Consider the following 18,463-nt stretch of genomic DNA (forward strand, 5'->3'; position numbering starts at 1 on the left):
TACTGCACTTTATTACAAGTTTCTGTTTTTCATTCTTTTCAGTAGTTTTAATATTAATAAACATGGCATTTTCATCAAACAAGAATGGAGAAATTACAAAATTAGTTTAATCTTTCTGATAAGTGGTGAAAATACTAATAGAATTGTGGTTAAACACTGTCAATGGCTTACCAGCTTTTGGTAACTTGGTCAAGGTTGTTTCTGTTGCATTACAGACTGAAAAAAGAAAATTGAAAATTTGAAATTAAAAATTTGAAATTAATTTTACTCTATGACTTAAGAAGTGCCGTTTACCCATATTTTATAACTGAGTTAAGGATCAAGTGGTTGTTCTTTTCAAAGGTTGGATAGTAAAACAGAGTATATGGTTCCTGTTAACTAGCAATAATGTGCTCTGATGTGCTTATGATATCTCTGCTGAAAGTTCAGTCTCAAGATGTGCAAGTCACAAACAAAAGTGAGAACCTTGATGGCAGGGACATAACCACTGGAATCAGTGGCATGTGTAAGAAAATCTTGGGATGCTTTGACTAAACAGAGTGAAGGGGAAAAGTAGAAAGAGAAAACTACTCACCTGTGGTTGCAAAAAGCTCAAAGAGCAAACACAAAAAAGACCATTTTTCATAAGGTTTGAGTTTCTGTTCTACCCTATCCCTTGCGATTATAAGATGAAAACTACTTATCCTTGTGAGAAAATATTTTGTAAGTATAGATATATATTAAAAGACATATATATGTATATTAAAAATGGATTTTTGTACTATGTACAATGTTGTTGGAAACCTAGATGTGTAGTGCAGGTCCTATGGTATCTTTTGCTGGCAAAGAATATGTTATTTCAAATTGTTTTAAAACTTAATACTGGAATATTTTGATATTGGAGCTGTGATTGTTTAAAATATTATTTAATATAAAAAGTATTTATATCCATTATTTGAATGTGACTGTCTACAAAAGTTGATTCTTCTGTCTCACCTTTTCCCTCTATTTGTTGCTGCTTTGCTAAGTGTCTATGACCATCATAAGGAGATCTGTTACCAGGCTACTGGGATTGTGTTGCTCATAAAATGCTCTGATGCTGTTTCCAGTCAAAGGAAATTAAAGAAATTAAAACTGATTATCATGAGGAAAAGAAATTTGAAGTTGCCTGCAGCATGCTACTAGTTGGGAGTTACTGCCTGTGGGCCAGGGAAGGTTAGAGACCATGGCACTGGAATATACGCACCTGTTTCTATGGTTACTTGTGTCTGGTTTTATTGGAGTGTTTATTACAGGAAAGTAATGACTCATATTACACAGTGGGGATTTTTGCACCATTTTTGCATTAACACATTAGAAAATCAAATGCCTTTAAATTACTTGGTGAAAGTACATAAGCAGTATTTCCAAAATAAAAATGGTATTTATTCTACCTGATCCAGGGGTCATGGAAGTTTTTAGTGAGAAATTATTCTGAGGCATAAATTGAAGTATATGTCCATATAATAAAATACTTAGTGAATTACCATGGTGATCAAAATTTAACCTAAAAGTTACTAAGAAAAACTATACTGTACACTGACTTTCATTATGTAGCTAGAAATTGCTTTTTCAATTTACAGACCACTTAGATGAACAAAACTTTACTTTTTGGTAATGTTACTTTTTTCCCTCTCTAATATCACTTTCAAGGATTCTTTCTTGCTATTCTTCATGAAAACAGCTATTATTGAGAGATATTCTAATGTATTACTTCACATCAGAGTAAAATGATACAAATACTGGGAAAGCAGTGAAACCGACATACTGGATAACATGTTTTCAGGTAGCAAGAGAGGGAAATTCATTCCTAATGTGCCTTTCTGTTTGAAATTTGCATTTTCAAGGAAGTCTGCTATAACCAAAAAATTCTATTTTATTTCATTCCCATGTTGTCTTCTCTCTTAATTTGCGAGGATCAAACAAGACATGTAGATAAACAAATCTTAATGACATCCAAATCCCTGCTGAAGGGAATAAGAACATTTCTGTGCAGCTGTATTTTCATGAAAATGAAGAAATTTGTTTGGGATTTTAAGGGAGTAAGCTGAATGTAAAATTGGATTTCATAGTATTGGGCTCTCCACCATTAATATGAATATGGCTTTCTTACAGCTATACTAGGATTTTTGTTTCAATAAACTTTTCCTGGTCTCTGTAGTAAAAAAAATGTGTTCAGCTTTTTATAATGCCAATTACCAAATAATACAATCCTCTTTCTGGAAAGTGCCTCCTTCTTATTTATTCCAAACCTCATCATTGTAGGGTTTTTTTTTCTGTTGAATGAGAGCTTTGAATGTCAATCATAAATCTGAGTTTTGTCATGTTAGATGAGACTGTTTGCCTGTCAGATCTCCCTGTTCAACCTCCAGGCAATATTTGATTCTTCAAAGTAAAAGCTTTCACCTTCAAACATTTGGATCCAAATCTGCCCATTGCATCCACCATAAACACTGGAGCTAGGGGAGAGCAGAATACTGCTGAGTAAAGCGCAGCAGTGTTTATTTCACATCACCTCTATGAGACTGCAGAGTACTTCCAAGCATGAGCAGATGTCCATGCGTATGGAACTAGGTGTAGAACTGGAGTTAACCCCAAAAAACTGGCATTTGGAGGAGATTGGCTTAGATGCCCACAGCTAGGGCAGTCTAGGTTGGAAGGAACCTGACGAGATGGTCTGGACCAACCTGTTGGTCAAAGCAGGGCTAGAGTTGGTTAGTCAGAGTCCAATGAAATCGAGTCTGAAATATTTCTAGCAAAAGACATGCTAGCATTTCTCTGGGCAATGTGATTGGATGTTTAACTGTTCTCACAGTGAGATTTTTTTTTTTCTGTGCACTTCCTGGAAACAGTGAGTGCTGTTCCCTGTAGGGGAGTCCTATTAATCCTCCTGATCAGCCATTTTTATTGTTGCTGAACCCTTTAGACATCCAGGGAAGCTGATTCAGCTAGTAAGGCAATACCTGGGGCACTAAATACAGATGGCTAATGAGCAGATGGAGAGGGAAATTAAATTCAGGCTTTCAGTGCAGTAACCCCTAAAATCTCTGCAGGGCATGTTGGCACCCAGCTACAATGGTAAAGTGGTATATCAAGAGAGTAGCAATATAATACAACAGCAAAGCTCCCTTCCCCAAGGGTTTAGGAGCCGTATTTCTGTTGCCCATTAGCATCTCCTCACTTATAGGCTAGATATAGTGTGTCTGGAGGCTCTGAATAGTGGTCAATCCAAAATACTTGATACTCAGTTGAAGTGAGATGCTCTACAATGTTGCGGGTGACACAGGTAGTGTGTTTGGCATTCCTTTTCATTGTTACGTGGAAACAGTTATTTCCTTTGATACTTTTGTATTTGATGAAGTGAGCTGTGTAAGGCTTTGATGCTCATCCCTGGTTAGGGGTTTTTTGTGTGTGGTTTTCTTTTTGTTTGTTTTGTGGGATTGGTTTGTTTATTTAACTTAACAGTTTTGTTTAAAACACCGTTTTTCAACACGTACTAATTCCTCCATTCCATTTTTTTACAGAAAATTCTGTTATAGGATTCTTAGCAAGTAAAATGGTCATTGTTTGTCTGTCTGAAAGTCTTGTTATGCATCAATGCCAGAATTGTTTCTTCCTTTATAGTCTTTTTGGTGTTCAATTGTTTTTTTTTTTTGGTTTTTTTTTTTGGTTTTTTTTTTTTTTTTTTGGTTTTTTTTGTTTGTTTGTTTGTTTTTTTTTTTCTGTTAAAAACAATGTATGAAACATGAACAATATAGTTTAATATCCACCCAGTATGATATGAAACATGAAATACTAAATTTGGTGTAATATAATTAATTATATATATTAGCAAGAATCTATTCTGCCTTAAAAACACATTTGAAACTGTTCTTTAGCAAATAGTTCTTTAGCTTTGTATCTTCATTGGTGTTTCCTAAAACAATCTGAAAATCTCAACAAATTCAATTCAAAATCAATTTTTGTAATGACTGCAAAGGATGAAGAAGTGTTTCTTCAGTGATCATAGGGTGTTTTTGTAATGATCAATTGAAACTGTATTGTTATGTGTCTGTAGCATGTGTGGCATCACTCTTGTACCCAAAGGACCAGCAAGACCTGTGTTTCATTTTATTAATTAAAATAAAGTAATTTTGAGATCTGTGCTGTAACATCTTATGATTTTTTCAATGTTCTTCTAGCATAGAATACAAGATTATTCTCAATATTACATTATCTGTTAGGAAAAAGATAAATTATCTACTATGTGATGTGTTACTTAAAGCATTTGATGGTGGAACAGTTCAGTACAATGCATGAGTAGTTACAAATTGAACTTGTTTAATTCAGTGATGATAAAGTGATGTTATGCTCATCATAGCCATTCAGAGTTAAGTTTGACACAGAAACTCCAATTCCATTGGCTGTTTCAAAACAGTTGCTGTTACTTGAATATATTCTAAATAAGTTCGTTCTTTATGAATGAAGATACTTTATCATAAAGAAGACATGCAGAAAATGAGAAGCTATGTCATTCCCACACACATACATTGTTTCTTTCTTCCCCATAATACAGACTTTTAAAGTAACTGTATTTTGGGTTATTTTGAAGTGATCCAATCACTGTTGTAGAGGACTCACTTAGAATTGAACCACTCATTTTAAAATATGTCAGTTTTTCTTTAGTCGTTAGCATGGTCCTAACTAAGCAATTCACAATTTCCTTTGTTTCCTGCTCTTTGTTCCCAACCTCTGTTTGACACATGAGAACATTAGTGAAATAGCTCTATTTTGAGAGATGGAAAAGGAGAATTGAGAACAGAATACAGGTGCAGTTTTCCTTCTTGATTAGGCCATATTTCTTCATTATCTTTACTGTGTAAGTAAAATATTGAAAGTGTATTTCAGGTTGGGGGCTTGAATGGATTGGCCATATTGTTCTGCTACTAAGCAGACTATAAGCTGCAGCTTTTTAAGTAAATAGGGAAAGTCTGAAGCTAAGCCAAAAATATCAGGAATGTATGCATAGTCTGTGACCAGGTAGGAGATACATACCATCTATGTGTGTGTATGTATCTGCATATGCAAGGAGAAAAAGAGGTTAGGCAAGGTGCTCCCTTGAGCTCTGATTTCATGTCCCACTCACACTTCTGTGTCCAGCAGTGTTTGTGTGGAGTCAGAGAGTGGGGGATGGAAGATTGGCTTCCCTAACTCAGCTGTGCTCTTTCTTCTAGCTTGCTTTTTTTGTGTTATAATGAGCACTGCATCTGGAGGAAAAAAAAAATACACTCCCAAATTCTTATTCCCTCTATTCCTTCTGTTTCATCCTATGCTTTTTTTTGCTGCTCCTAAAACTCCATAAATGTCAGCCTCTACATCTTAATGCTTGTTTGTAATGCTTTACAAAGTAGCCAACAGGATGATCTGAAGGGTGTACCAGAGCAGATGATGTGCTTTGTTTACCACTACCAGCACATGCAGGATTCAGTGATCATGACAGAATGGCACAGTAGCTCGTTGTTACTGAGCTTGCTGGTCTCTCTGCATTCTTTCAGCTATCCTGTTTGTCAGAGACTGTGAGGAAACATGGGAGACTAAAGTTCTAATGAGAGATCCGACACTGCAGGCTTCCTTTCAAATGATGGTAAATCTGATTATTCAGGGCAAATATCATATTACTTCTTTTATTTGGCTTTCAGACGAGAGTCAGCTGGAAAGAGGCAGGAGGGAAGGGTTGAGAGAACTAGTTGTAGCCAGGGATGAAAGAGAAACAAAAATTTCTGAAGGCAAGCCGGGAGGCAAAGGAGGCTGTTGATTTGCAGGGATTTGCTGTTCATCCCAAGGTGTTCCTGAGGTGTTATGAGACAAGCAGGACAGAAGTGACCTTGAGGATGTCTGTGTTATCATCTAGCTAACCTTACCACTGAGATACTGAAATTTCTTGAGAAAATTAGCAGACATAATCAATCTTCAAACAGACTGCTTTATGCAATTTGGGAGTTAATTTCATAGAGTATTTTGTTTTCAGCAAGGTTGATAATGAAATAAGCATTTATTAAAGAATTGCAGTCTGTCTAGTCTTCCCTTCTCATGTGAATTAAACTGTAATGGCCCTCATGGATTGACTGCCTCAAGTGTTATTAGTTCTGTCTGTGGTTCTCTCTATATTTTGTACTGACTCACATTTTCAGTGCTTTAGGTCTTACTTTTTTTTTTTTTTTTTTCCCGCAATGAGCTTGTATAACGATTGTTCAAGACACCTAATATTGGCAATAGGCATTTTATTTTTCATGTGCTCAGCACAATTGAGAAAGTGTATCTTCCAGCACCTTGTGGTGCTTTATTTTGGAGAGTGACAAATGATTTTGTTGTCTAGATAAGCTGTAAATCATGTTGCTGGAGAAGCTTTCAGGACTTGCTGTGCACATCAAGAATCCACTATCCATGTAAGCAGTAGGAAGTCAGCAAATTTAATGACTTTAAGAGGTTTGGATTAGTCTCTGCACAAGGTTTCTTGTCTACAGTCCTAATCTTTCATGTTCTGGAATAGTGCATTCAGAAAAAAAAGCACTAAATAAAACTTCATCAATAATTCTCAGATTTCAGCAGACACAATGAAAAAAGGTTGTGGGGTTAACACATTGCAATACTCCAGCTATTTTAGGTATGATGTCACCAGAGGTACTTAAATGTCATTTATTTGTTTTCAGGTCTAAAAGCTGCCATTGACCATGAGTGTGGTATTTCAGCCCAAAGATTTTTTTTCAAATGTGAATGAAAGTCACTGTTCATTGCTATTAATATATAAGTTCTAGCCTGTGTTTAGCCAGAATTAGATTTTTCATGGAAGTAGCACATATATGCTTATTTTTGCAATAAGCAGAATGGCATCCTGCCTTAAAAATGCTTCCAACAGCAACTAACATCCAACATGTCAATACACATTATAAAAGCATTAAAGATTCCCCACCACATCCACTTCCAGACAAATGGCAAGCATAAATAGGATTTAGCCAAAGCCTCTCGTCATGTAAAGTGGAGAGGGTGAGGAGCTCCCCTAAAAGGAATAGTTTCTTCAGATGTAATTCAGGTGCGCTGAGTTTCTGTGAGTGATCCACTGAAAGCTGCCCTGGCTGGGAGGATGTTGGGGTGGAAGCAGGCTGGTGTGACAGTGAGAGCAGTGAGGTGGTGCAGCAGTCTAACTGGTGAGAAGACTGGAAAGGGTCATGACATCTTCCTTTGTAAGGAGAAAACAGCAAGGCTGCTTCAATCATACCACACCCATTGTGGAGAGAAAAGGCAGTTTCTAAAAAAAGATTTCACTTTCAGTGAGAACTTGGTAGGTTATTCAGAGGAGGGTGAATAGAGGAACTCCTGCCCAAGTTCATGCTCATATCTGCATAGCACAACTCAGGGAAGACTTTCTATTTAGACAAAGGGTGCTTAAGAGAAGAAAAGTAATTTTCAAGGAGTTCTTCAGCAAGAGAAAGACCAATCAGCATTTTTGTTCAGAGCCACAATTGAAGGACTCAAGTTGCATGTTGATACAAATCTCACTGGGGATTTGTTCCAGAGTGAGAGATTTAGAATGTGAATAGCTGATCTCTGTGGAGAAAATAACATGTTTCTGCTTCACAGATACTGGGCATAGCTACTAAATAGCTGAGTTCTCTCAGTCCTAAGTGAAGAGTTACTGACCAGCTCAGAATTTACTTGGGAAACTAAATATACTTCCTTCAGAAAGGACAGAATAAAATATGATGCAAAAGTTTCTGTTCTGTTGTTTCCCTGATCTGCAGTCTTCCTCTTCATAGTTCATGAATTGAGTACTTTAACATCCTGATTTGTTAGAAAATTCTTGTCTGAAAATAGTGCCAAAGTTCTCTGTCCTCTATTTCTGATTAGAAAATCACTGTATTTTCCTAATTCCCTAACAGTTCGCTTCCACTCTTAGGAATTTTTGCAACTGAAATAAATTTTTAAAGCATTTTTTTTCTATTTACACAATATATCATGCTGTCACCTACTCCAAGGAATGATAAATCATTTTTAGGATAGTACATGTCACTGAAAATGTTAGATTAAACCAAAACATCTTTGTCTGTGCTTTTAGAATCAATGAAAATGCTGAGACTTAAAAAAATTTAATTAATATAATTGAGATATAGAAAAATGTTTATGAAGCCAAGAATCACATATGAGATCAAAGTCCAGCAATGGCTTCAAGACTCTCGAGACACCATAATAATTTTTACCCAGTTATAACCATGAAAAGTGGATGTCAAACTTCATCATTTGCACCTGGAAGATCATTTAAGAGGACCCAAGACTGTATAAGGCAGGGAAGGTTGTATTAAATCTGTTGTGAGAAACTTCATTTAAAAAGGTGTGATTCTGTGCCCTGAGATGCACTGTCATTATCTCTGCATATGTTTCTACATGAATGGGATATCCACTTTCCTTAGGTGTATTTTTGTCTAGTCTCCCTTTTAACAAGCTTCATCTCTCTGCATGCATTTGTTCCCCAACTTCCTCTGTGCTCCATGTGGTACACAAAACTATCTAGCACTCAGCCATAATCTTATCTAATTAATGTAGATATTTTTCATTTCAGTGTTTAAAGTGAAGTGTCAGGCATTTGCAGCCCAACAAAGAAGTGTTTTTGTAGCTTGCAATAGAGGGCCTGTGTCACACGTTGTCAGGAATGGTGTGAAACATGAGGATATTGAAACATGCAAATTGGAACAGAGGTTGAGAATAGTGCAGTATAAAAGAAACTGAGCTTGGATGCAGAATTCTCCATGCTGCCTTTTAGGAGTGATCTCTGGATTGCACTGTTACCAAAACCATGCTCTGATGTTGTTATAATGGTTACTATCAAATGTTTTTGAAATAGGAAGGCTTCTCCAGAGCATGGAAAATTATTGAAAATTCATGAAGAAATGAATGTAAAATGATAGTGATTTAACTGAAGCTAAACTGAAATGCTGAAATAATTGACTAGCACAATACTAGATTGCTAGCATTTTACACTGATACTCCTGTGTAAGTATTTTGTAATGGGAAATACAGTAGAAAAACAAGTCCAGTGTTCATTTATTGTGTGTTTTTTAATTTACAGTGAAGTCTTTGTAAGTTCTTTTTGACACAAACTCAGAAATATCGCACAAGAATAAAGTTAGTATTTATTCAAGCAAATGATGTGTATATATGTTTCCAGCATATTCTAATCCAGATACTAGGCTTTTGGAATCTTTCAAAAGTGGCCTTTTAAAAGCACACAGGAAAGACAAACTCTTGTTTATGATATTTGTAAATTCTGACAATAAACAAAAATTAACCTCTTAGCTTTCCTTTCTTGTAGGGTGATAGCTCCTACGTAAAGGATCGTTGGTGTGTGTTTGATGGATTCATGGTCTTTTGTCTTTGGGTGTCACTGGTTTTACAGGTAATCATTTCACTTCCTTTTACAATGAATAGTTCCTTAATTGTGAAAAATACATGGCCCAATCAAATAAATGTGAGTTGTGGAGTAGAGTTCTACACAGATCAAATTGTTTTAAAATACCATGCTGAATTCAATAGATTTATAATTGCACATTGAAGCATATCTACATTAGTAGTAGAATTTATCTTGATTATTTTTTCTTATTTAAACAGAAGTTTGTTAACATAAACCCTGTGCAGTCAGAAGGAGAAAGAGATTCTTCAGAGAGGCATTTCTCTCTTACTCCACATGACAGTAGTGCTCATTTCCTTCCAATGAGTCTAGTTGGGTGCCATGGTGACTTAAGATTTTCTGGGTAAGACCAGGTTGAAAACTCTGACATTAAGCTTACAGAAGCATAAGGATTGTAAAAGTTCTGTAGGGATTGCTGCTAGGCACTTACGAATTTCTGACAAATTTAAGACACGTTGTAATTTTCTGCTTTTTACACAGGGGAAATTTTGGTATACCTTGTACACGTGCAGAATGAAGGTTGATCATTACTGATAAGAACTCAACATTACCTGCTTTATGCATTGCCAGGTTTCCCCTCCATTTTCTTAGTACTTTGAGCAAACATTAAATCATGCAGTTACTTTCCAAGAGTGAGAGACAAGGGTTAAAACAAGACATTTGCACCCAATCATTCAGCTGAATACTCTTTATTGAGTGCATAACCTGTCAGTGTATTGAGGAAATGGTTCTCTGTTCTGTGCCTTGGCTGAAATATGTATTTTAAGTAGAGGCTGGAAGTGAACACAGTTGCAGGACAGGGTCATCGAGACAAACTACTGATTCTTTTCTTTGTAGGTGTTTGAAATAGCTGAAATAGTTGACCAAATGTCACCTTGGGGCATGTTACGGATTCCACGACCACTCATTATGATTCGAGCATTCCGAATATATTTTCGTTTTGAGCTGCCAAGAACTAGGATAACAAATATCTTGAAGTAAGTAAGGCTGTTGTCTGAAAAATAACAGAGCTTATTTCCGTTTTGACTGAGAAGACTGACTGCATAATCAATCAGTGACCCTTCATACTTAATGGGCATTTTCCTCCCGAGTTTTAGTTCTAGCCAAAAAATTTGTGCTATTTTCCATATTTAAGGAATCATCAAGTTTTATAAAAAGCAATCTGAATTTTCAAATGTTTAAATAAATTTGAAAGTATTTTGCTAATAACTGTAGCCAGCAATTTTCAACCAATAGCAGTACATTCTGTCCCATTAATATGGCCATTTAATAATCAAGGTGAATTCCCTTAGTAGGGTAGTATTTATAAATAAGAGTACATGAGCACATGCTTTGACCATTCCAGGTATGAGTGTGCATGTATTGCTGCGTATACAGAGATGCAAACAAACACATGTAAGTGTGCTTGGTCTTTATTCAGTATCAAGTTTATTTCATCTGCATATCTTGTCTGTATGAGTCATTAAATACTATTTTACAAAAGCCAGATTTTATGCATTTTATTTGGGTATTTTTGTTCCATCCTTTGCAGTTTTCAGCTGGTTTAATTACCCTAACTTTGGGGTTTAGGAGAAAATCACAGCCCCCTTTTATATTTGTGCACAGAGTAAGAGAACAGTTTTAAGGACAAATTTCCTGGAGGATGAAATACTGCTCTCTTTGCATGAGCATATTTTCTCTTCTAGAGCTCTTCAGAGGAGGTGTCATATTGCCTATGCTTTCAGTGACCTGTTTATCTTTTTGCCAGGCGTTCTGGAGAGCAAATATGGAGCGTTTCAATTTTCCTTCTGTTCTTTCTTCTCCTGTATGGGATCCTGGGAGTGCAGATGTTTGGAACTTTTACATACCATTGTGTGACTGATGACACGCAGCCAGGGTGAGTTTTCCTGTGCAGGAATGATGTGGGCCTGTTCTTTCATTGCATATGTTTTATTTTAGTTGGCATCAGTAGATGTAAAATGGACTTAATAGATTAAAAGCAGTCCAGCAAAATACACTAAGGCAAGTTGAGGAAACAAAAATAGTAACAATTATGAAAAAAACAAATTTTAACTGTGACAGAGAGATTACAAATTGTGGCATTAGGCTACAGTTGGACTTAGGGGACTGAGTGACTGTGTATGTTGGGTGGGGCAGGGAGGTGACAGAGGAGGAAAGCAGAGGGGACTTTTAAGAAGAGCATTGCCAGTTGTGGCTGACCTGGATCACTGATGATTCATCAGTTTTTGTACTCTTCTGTCTTTTCCTAGAATGTCTTTCTATGGGGCCAGACCTAAAGAAGCCCTGGAATCATAGAATCACAGAATAGTTTGATCTTTAATGGTCATCTTGTCCAACCTCCCTGCAATGAGCAGGGACTTCTTCAACTACATCAAGTTGCTCAGAGCCCTGTCCAACCTGACTTTGTATATTTCCAGGGATGGGGCATCCACCACCTCTCTTGGGAATGTCTTCCAGTATCTCAGGCCCTTTCTGAATTAAGAATTGTCTGGGACCTAATGCTCAGATTCAAAGACCCTTTTTTCCCCCAGCCTCTGCAAAATACTGATGATAAATATTTTACGCTGGTAATTGAGTATACACCACATTCTTGATTCAACATGTACTTAACCACAAGATTATCTCAAAGTACAATGTAGACTCTTGAGTCACTGAAATGGCTCATAAAATCACAGATAATATGCTTACCTGTCCTGTTGAATTGAGGGCTTGACTGTGTCCTTGAGTACCATTACATTGTGAGACTATTACATCTGTTTCTTTGTTTGGTCCCTATTCTTTTGGATCCTGTTCCTTTGGATAGGGAGATGTTGGCTCTGGAGTTGTGGCCTTTGCTTTAGTCAAAATTGGATCCTTTTATTCCTGTATTGAATTTGTTAGAACATAAAATTAATAGAGTAAGGATTGTAAGAAAGCAAAACACCACTTAATCTGCTAGTGAGCTGAGTAAAATGTCTGATGATTGCAAAACTCTGTGTTAAAGCTTTTTCTAAACTAGAACCTAAAAACTATCAAATATAAAATTAGAAGCAGCAGATACAAAAAAGGTTAGTAAAAAAACTATTTAAGAATATGGTAGACCAAATGCCAAAATATCATATTTTGTTAAATTAAAGAAAAAATTACTTGGGGACATTTTCCTAATTATTTAATAAACAATATAGTAAAATACGGAGCTGATCTTTGCATACGTCATGCACATAAGTTCTTTCATTCTAACCGTTTCTCTCTTTTTTAAGAGAAAATCTTTATAGCATGGATTTTTTGAGTTTCCTATAGACATGGGGAAAAAAATTCTTCATTAGAAATTGCATGTGTTAATGAAAAGGTCTGCAGTTCTGTGAGTTACAGAATGTTGTTTAAAAAAAGAAGTGGAATACACAATGCAGGAAAGATTGGCCATCATGTAATTGCTTGTCACTGAATAAAACTTTTCCTTGAAATCAGCAGAAAAAGATGAAATGTGTCATAATAATGTTTGCCAAATGGAAATTTAGGTTTGTAACTTTAAGGCTGCCCATAAAAATCTTGGCTAATTTTTTCTACATGTGTTGGGTTGCTCTCTGAATAAGGCATTATTATTTTTTTAAAAATGGTGTACAGAAACTTTTTGAAAGGCTGGATTACAGGAAAACCTTAAAAGGGACAAATATTCTGTGTATAAAACAAAATTTAAAACCTGGCTAAATGGGGTAAAGTTGGAAAAGTCAAGTATGCAGAACTAAGGGAAATTTAGACTTGAGGTTAAACATCTAGCCTTAACTCCTTTTTCTTTCAATATCATCAAGTATATTTTTTTAGCCGTAAAAATATTAGAAATCTAATTTAAGTTACTTTTATGGTACTTGGGATAGGCACCTTCAGCAAGCAGTTAATCACTTTTGCTATCTTCAGACCGGACTTACAATTTTAAATGGCTCCCATGATTGTGTATAATCACTACAATTACATTGGACACCACTTTTTTTCCTGAAAGTGTTCCCCCCAATTATTCTGATGAATGGTGCTCCTCCAAAGAACAACATACTTTTTTCTTTGTTGTTGACATGTGGATGTGTACCTCAGTTTTGGCATACTGCTCATTTCTACTCTGAAAATACTAATTCCCTCTTTTTGTCTGTAAGACTCATCATTATATATTGTGAAGACTTACACCTCTTTTTTCCTTTTTTAAGTTTTGAAGAATGCAGTGCAGAAGCTCAGGTTGGAGTTAGGGTATGCCTTTTTTATGTGGGTCAGGGCTGACCTTCCTGGAGTTAGCTTCAGAATTTATCATTCCCACTATGGGCTAGGAAAATAAATATAAAGAAATAATAACAGTTCTGGTGCAAAAGGAGGACAATATGGACGATATTGGTCCAAAATATAGTTAGAAAGAAGGGGACATGTCACTTCTGAATCCAGGAAAATTTATTAGCTGGGTGTAATACAGCACAAAAGAATGAAAATTGCCTTGCCAAATTTTACCTTTGTCTTTGAGGTTCAGTTTCTCAATTTTATAATGAGGGTTAAACATTCCTCTCAGAGGTTGAGTCTGTCTGTCTCTCTGTTTCAGGTGGCTCAGTTCCAGGCAATGGAGAGTGGCCAAAGTTGACTGCAGTTGTCCTTAAATAACTTCAGTCTTTAATGAGCCACAGATGTAAATTTTCAGTATTTTTTCAAACCAGATCCCGGGCTCCCAAGTCAAGATTAGAAAAATGAAAAGCATCCAATTAAAGACCACCTGTGAGAACTTTAATTTTAGGTGATTTGCCTCTTGTTATGCAGAACTCCATGGCAAGCAGGAAGGGTAAAATCTTATTTTTGTGGTCAAGACTTCATCTATTTCTGACATTACTGCCTTATGAATTATTATTGAGGGAATCATGTTTCTTTTGAAAATGGTATCTTAAAATCTTCCTATTCTTTTTCATTTGAAAGGACATGGTATCCTCATCAGACACTTATTGCCTCTTTGACTACTGCAAGTTCTTTTATCTTTCCATCCTTCTCAATGCCCACACTGCCTGACCTCCTGTCTCTCCACCTCCTCAGTCATTTTCTGATGTTAACTCTGACAAACAAAAATACTGAAGTGAGCTAACCACAGTCTGAGTTTTCATTCTGTCTGAGAAATCAGCAGAATCTGACTTGCTTACAAAGGCTGAAAAGTTTATTGTTGTTGTTCGATAAGTCCATTTTTCCTTCATCATCTTCCATATAGGGAACATTGTCTTCTTCTTAGTCAATTTTATTACTCTATTTCTTCATGATTATGACTTACCTTTTTTTGACTATGCTGTAAAAACTTTTTCCTGGTGATATCTACAACCAATATATCTTTTTCTGTCAAGAATTGGTGTATTATGAGGATATCCATCTTGTGGATCTTCTTTAGTTGCTTAAAAGATGAAATGTTTGAAATGTAATCTATATATAATCCAATTATCTTGGTAAATCTATATATTATATACAGTTTGAAAGGGGTTTTTTGTTGTTGTTGTTATATCTGAGATTAATTTCAGAGATATACAATATAAGGTGAAAATAGTTGTGTTCCCAGATCTATTGTAATTTACTCTTGGTAACCTCCAGTATACAAAAGGTACTTTCACACAGTACAGAGAGATATTTTTTTTCCAAATCATTGCTGTAGCTAGTTAATGATTTCTTTATTTTTACTCCCAAAATACGTTTGACTACACAATAATAATTCCAAAATGCATGATCGGTTTATATGTATTCCACAACAGTAAATTTTCCTCTTGTAAATCTCATTCTGCACTGGAGCTAAAGGAGAGGAAGCCAAATCAAAAGAGAAAAAGCTAATACAGCTAACTATCATAAATTGTAGTACTTACCTATTTATTTTCCCAAAGTCATTCTTTAAGGTGCCTTTTTTTTTAACACTTTTGATAAGGTAAAGGCTGAATATTTCTGTAGACCAGTCTGCCTTGTCACCTTGGCAGTCAATTTAAAATCCTTTTTTCCAAAGTTTCTTGTTTAAAGCAGGAGATCCCCAGGAAAACAGATAAAAAAAATAATTACTGAGTAATGGAAAGATCTAAGAGGCTCCTGGTCATCCATCCATCCATCTGTCTATGGATCAGACATGAAAATGTCAGAAAACAGCTTCAAAACTCTGAAGCTTAAAGGTCACCACAATATTTAATAGAGGAAATAAATACAATTAAAAAGAACAAAAGAAATTTGAGATACTGTCTTACATCAGCAGTGGGAAAATAAGAATGAGTAATCAGGTTTCTGAAGAAGGGAAGAAATGAAAGCCCAAGTTTGAAAAATCAATGTTTTTAAGACTTTAACAGAGCACATTCATTTATTGATTTAAGTGAACAACCAGATCTGCTTTAATATTGTCTTTGGGATTTATTCACAGTCTCTCTTACTGATAGCATGTCCCTAGTATAAACTCCTCAGAGACAAGAGATATGGAAAAAATTTACTTTTCCAGGCCTGATGTTTAAACCTCAACCAAAACCAATTAAAATACAGCATTACTCAAAAAAGGGAAGTAATTCAGTTTAAATGAAATCATGTCAGAAGAATGGATGAGAGGGCTGATGTGGTGACCACTATTGGTGCCCAGGGGAAAGAGCCTTCAGGAGTTGGGCTCTCATCACTTTCAGGGGGCATGTGATTTCTGAGCACAAATCCTATTTTTTATTAGAATTGTTATACAGATAGTTACCCAAAATAATTACACTGTTGATTCATTTAACACAGATTTTACATGGGTTTTGGTTATCCAGCTCAGTTTTAAAAATGGCCTAGGATAGAATGATGAGAACCCAATTACCTCAGTTCCTGGTGGCTCAGTAATGATGTCTGTATTAAAATCTGGAGCCATTTGAGTTTACACAATTCTCTGTCTCAGTGCAGACATCAGAGTTGACTGAATTTCTTCTCCGCCTGTCAATCTTTAAGAGATTTTTTTTTTTTAATAAAAGGTCCTTTTGAGTAAACTGGAGTGAATTTTAAGGATTATTGGGAAATTGGCTCACTATAAACACAATAATTTAAATAACATAACTAGCAAATCTCCTGTTTGCTGAAAAAAAAAGCAAAGTTTTTTAGGGAAAGTTTTATATTGAGCCACAACATTTTTACCAGATAATTGCTGTACAGAAATAAGGCCTGGTGTGTACTGAGCTTTTCACAGAAACCTTCAGGACTCCAGGCTGCCAGAAGTCAGAATATCCTCCAGTGTATCACAAAATTGAGGGAATCTGACATCGCCAGAAAAACGGAATCCCAAGAGTGATCTCTACTGAATCTGCCTGATGGGTTGATTGGGTAGTGTTTGATTTCTTAAATATAAAGGAAGCTAGGAGAGTTCTGTTCTTTATAACGCAAGAGGAAGCCAGGCAACTAATAGAGAAGGCTGTAGATTTCCTGACATTCACAGGTTAAATAGCACTTATCAATGAGCAGTACATCTAATTTAACCTTGAAATTCTGTGAAAATAAGTCACTTCTATGTGTGCGAGCATTTATAAGGAATACTGAGAAAAAAATTTAAAAGAGAGCTGTTTCCATGATGTTTCAGATATCTTTCCATGAGCAATCTATTTCTTACACTGTTGAAAACAAGGTGACTGCTTTCAGTTTCATATTGTTTTCTGGAAGCTGAATGTGATGGCTAAATTTGATTCCTCTCCTAGTCCTTTGGATTAATGCAGTTCAGTAAGGCCTGGGAAATGCTAGAATATTCATCCATCCTGGGATATTTGTGAGCAGACTGAAACTATCATCTCAGTTATTTTATTAGTTCTGAGAACATGTGGAGGATGAGTGGGAAGCAGGAAAACAGAAGAAGTTTAGAAAAGGAAGAAGGAGACAGGACAAGAAAAGCCAGGAAATCATGTTAGGAATACTGTAAACTTCTTTCCCTGAAAGAATTCTATGGTGAATAAACAAACAAAAAATTTTGTAAGCAGTTGGAAGAAAACAAGGGAGTGAGTAGGAGCTAATATGGATTTCTAAAGTATAAACCATGTCAAACAAATATAATTGCCTATGGCAGCATAACAGCCATGTGAATTAGATGTCATATTTCTTTAGTTTAGAAAGGCTTTGTAGCAGTCTCACAGGACATTTTTGTAAGTTGGCAGGAGAAACATGGTTAAGGTGAAAATAATCATAGAATAGGTCCAAAACTGCTTAAAAAACATGCTCTGTGAGATGCTGTTAATGTCAGAACAGAAAGAATGAGGATTCACATAAGTCTGCCATGTGCTTTCTGGAGTTTCATTAACATCCTGCATACACATAGGATACACTTATTGCACTGAGAATGATGTGAAGTTGGGAAGAAAAAGTTTTGGAAAGCAAGGTTAGAATGAAAATTGTCTTGAAAAATTGAATATATGGTCTGTAAAGTTGGATGAAAGGCAGCAGGGACAATATACAGCATTTAGGAAAAAACAGCTGTACAAATACAGCATAGTGAGTGATGTGGAAAAGGTAGTTCTTCATAAAGTGATTTAGAAGCATAATGGATGAACAGAGATCAGCAGTAGTACTGTGCTCTTGTAAAAACGTAAAGTTTATAGTATCTTACAATATATAGGCATTGTCGGGAGAGAATCTAAAGGGGACAAATATATGCAGAAAGAGAGCAGAGCTGATAAAGAGTGTTCAGCAGGTTTTTTTTTAACTTTAAAAAAGCAGTGGACATATCACAGGTTTTCTGTGGATAAGCACTTTGGCACAGAGTAAAGGAATCTGGTCTCTCTTTCTGTAATACACTAGAATAATAAGTACCTGTGTGAAATTTCAGGATGAAAATTTCATGTTAGATAGGATATTAGGAAAAACTTTGCAGTGGTAGGGATAAAGTTGCACCTGTCTATTTCTTAGAGAGGCTTCCACTTTCACTCCTGAGGAGCTTTAAAATGGGCTGTGGGAACTTCTCTTGGGAAAAGTAGAAATAGACTGGGGCAGAGAATTATATTTAATGTCCTGTTGAGTCTTTGTATTTAACCTTCTTATTTTCCTGTAATTGTG

At 35.8% G+C, this 18,463-nt stretch overlaps 1 protein-coding gene across 4 annotated transcripts in view; it reads left to right on the top strand.

Moving 5' to 3' along the window:
* NALCN (sodium leak channel, non-selective) overlaps positions 1-18,463 on the top strand; it is a 242,598-nt gene that overhangs the window by 20,834 nt on the left and 203,301 nt on the right. For 3 of the 4 annotated variants that reach the window (XM_083883453.1, XM_083883452.1, XM_083883454.1), the window contains 3 exons: positions 9,362-9,445; positions 10,295-10,434; positions 11,205-11,333. In XM_083883453.1, the coding sequence (XP_083739579.1) occupies positions 9,362-9,445; positions 10,295-10,434; positions 11,205-11,333 (353 nt within the window). Of the gene's footprint in view, positions 1-9,361; positions 9,446-10,294; positions 10,435-11,204; positions 11,334-14,134; positions 14,202-18,463 lie in introns of those variants that run through there. The other variant, XM_083883455.1, reaches the window with a different exon arrangement.

Source organism: Zosterops lateralis (assembly GCF_965231275.1).
Source record: "Zosterops lateralis genome assembly, chromosome: 2".
Lineage (NCBI taxonomy): Eukaryota > Metazoa > Chordata > Aves > Passeriformes > Zosteropidae > Zosterops > Zosterops lateralis.